Below are 1,669 nucleotides of genomic sequence, written 5' to 3' on the forward strand. Positions count from 1 at the left end.
GATTTCCTCTGTTGAACTGAAAGCAGTAGTAAACTTTTTGTTTATTCATTTTTCCCAAAAGTTGTATTCCTCATAATCTCTATAGATTATTTCCAGATATCAAAACAGGGAGGACCTGAGTATTCATGTTACCTGTTCTTGTACTTCAGAATAAAGCCAGAGATGTATAGTATGACTCAGGGAGTAGAACACTCCTTACTTGGAGAGAAAAAAACTTAGCAGAGTTGGACAGGTAGAAAAAGGCCTGTTTCTTCTTTTCTAATAAATAAACTGATTGAGAGTTCCAATATTTTCCTACTTTAATATTTCTTTATAGGCATTCATGCAGCCAGAATCTGAAGCCAATGGAACAGCCATCACTGAATTCATCCTGCTAGGATTAGTGGAGACACGAGAGCTATGGCCAATTGTCTTCGTACTTTTCCTCTTTGCCTACATGTTGACAGTTGGAGGCAACCTCAGCATTCTAGCAGCCATCTTGGTGGAGCCCAAACTCCACACCCCCATGTACTTCTTCCTGGGGAACCTCTCGGTGCTGGATGTTGGGTGTGTTAGTGTCACCATTCCCTCAATGTTGGGTCGCCTTGTGTCTCATAAACGTACAATTCCATATCGAGCCTGCCTCACACAGCTCTTCTTCTTCCACTTGCTAGTTGGGGTGGACTGTTTCCTGTTGACAGCCATGGCCTATGACCGATTCCTGGCCATCTGCCGGCCTCTCACCTATAGCACCCGTATGAACCAAACAGTCCAGAGGACATTGGTGGCTGTGTCCTGGGTGTGTGCTTTCACCAATGCACTAACCCATACTGTGGCCATATCCACACTCAACTTCTGTGGCCCCAGTGTGATCAATCATTTCTACTGTGACCTCCCACAGCTGTTCCAACTCTCCTGCTCCAGCACTCAACTCAATGAACTGCTGCTCTTTGCTGTGGGCTTCCTCATGGCAGGCACCCCCATGGCTCTGATTATCACATCCTATGCCCATGTAGCAACTGCAATCCTTTGAATCCGCTCTGCTGAGGGCAAGAAGAAGGCCTTCTCCACATGTGGTTCCCACCTCACTGTAGTTGTCATATTCTATGGTTCTGGCATCTTTAACTACATGCGACTAGGTTCAGCCAAACTTTCCAATAAGGATAAAGCTGTTGGAATTTTTAACACTGTTATAAATCCCATGCTGAACCCAATCATCTACAGCCTCAGGAACCCTGATGTGCAGAATGCCCTCTGGAGGGTGCTCCTGGGGAAGCGGTTGCTGACTTGAGGGGGGTTCAACTATTCCTTTCTCCCTGCATCTTTTTGGACTTAAGAAAAAAGTTCTCCAGAGGCCAAGTCTAGAACAAATGGCCAGAACTGCTTCTACCTCCCTGAGATTGAGGACTTCTATGAGAATAATAATTATTATAGCCAAGAGAAACCCCCTGGCCTATCATAGTCAATGAGTATATAAATTGTCCCATCATTCCCTTGGATAAAGTACTATTACTACTGTGTCAAAATGTTTTTTGAAAAAGTGAAACCAAGGAAGATGTGAAGCTTTAGTGGCTTATGCCATTTGGAAATGACTCTTGGACAGTTACAGTTTTGGTTTCCAGGAGTACCCCAGAATACTACCAGGACCACCACCTGGAGAGAGAGTGAATATTTTCTCCTCAGGTTCATT

At 44.5% G+C, this 1,669-nt stretch overlaps 1 protein-coding gene across 1 annotated transcript; it reads left to right on the forward strand.

Moving 5' to 3' along the window:
* Nucleotides 1-310: 310 nt before the first annotated feature.
* Nucleotides 311-1,270, forward strand: LOC100733601 (olfactory receptor 3A1-like). The gene is given in 1 exon segment (XM_013152073.2): nucleotides 311-1,270. A coding segment is annotated over 1 exon segment (948 nt). The 5' UTR covers nucleotides 311-322.
* The last annotated feature ends 399 nt before the right edge of the window (nucleotides 1,271-1,669 follow it).

Source organism: Cavia porcellus, unplaced genomic scaffold, assembly GCF_034190915.1.
Source record: "Cavia porcellus strain 051 isolate PalLab524CR breed Dunkin Hartley unplaced genomic scaffold, mCavPor4.1 scaffold_6, whole genome shotgun sequence".
Taxonomy (NCBI): Eukaryota; Metazoa; Chordata; class Mammalia; order Rodentia; family Caviidae; genus Cavia; species Cavia porcellus.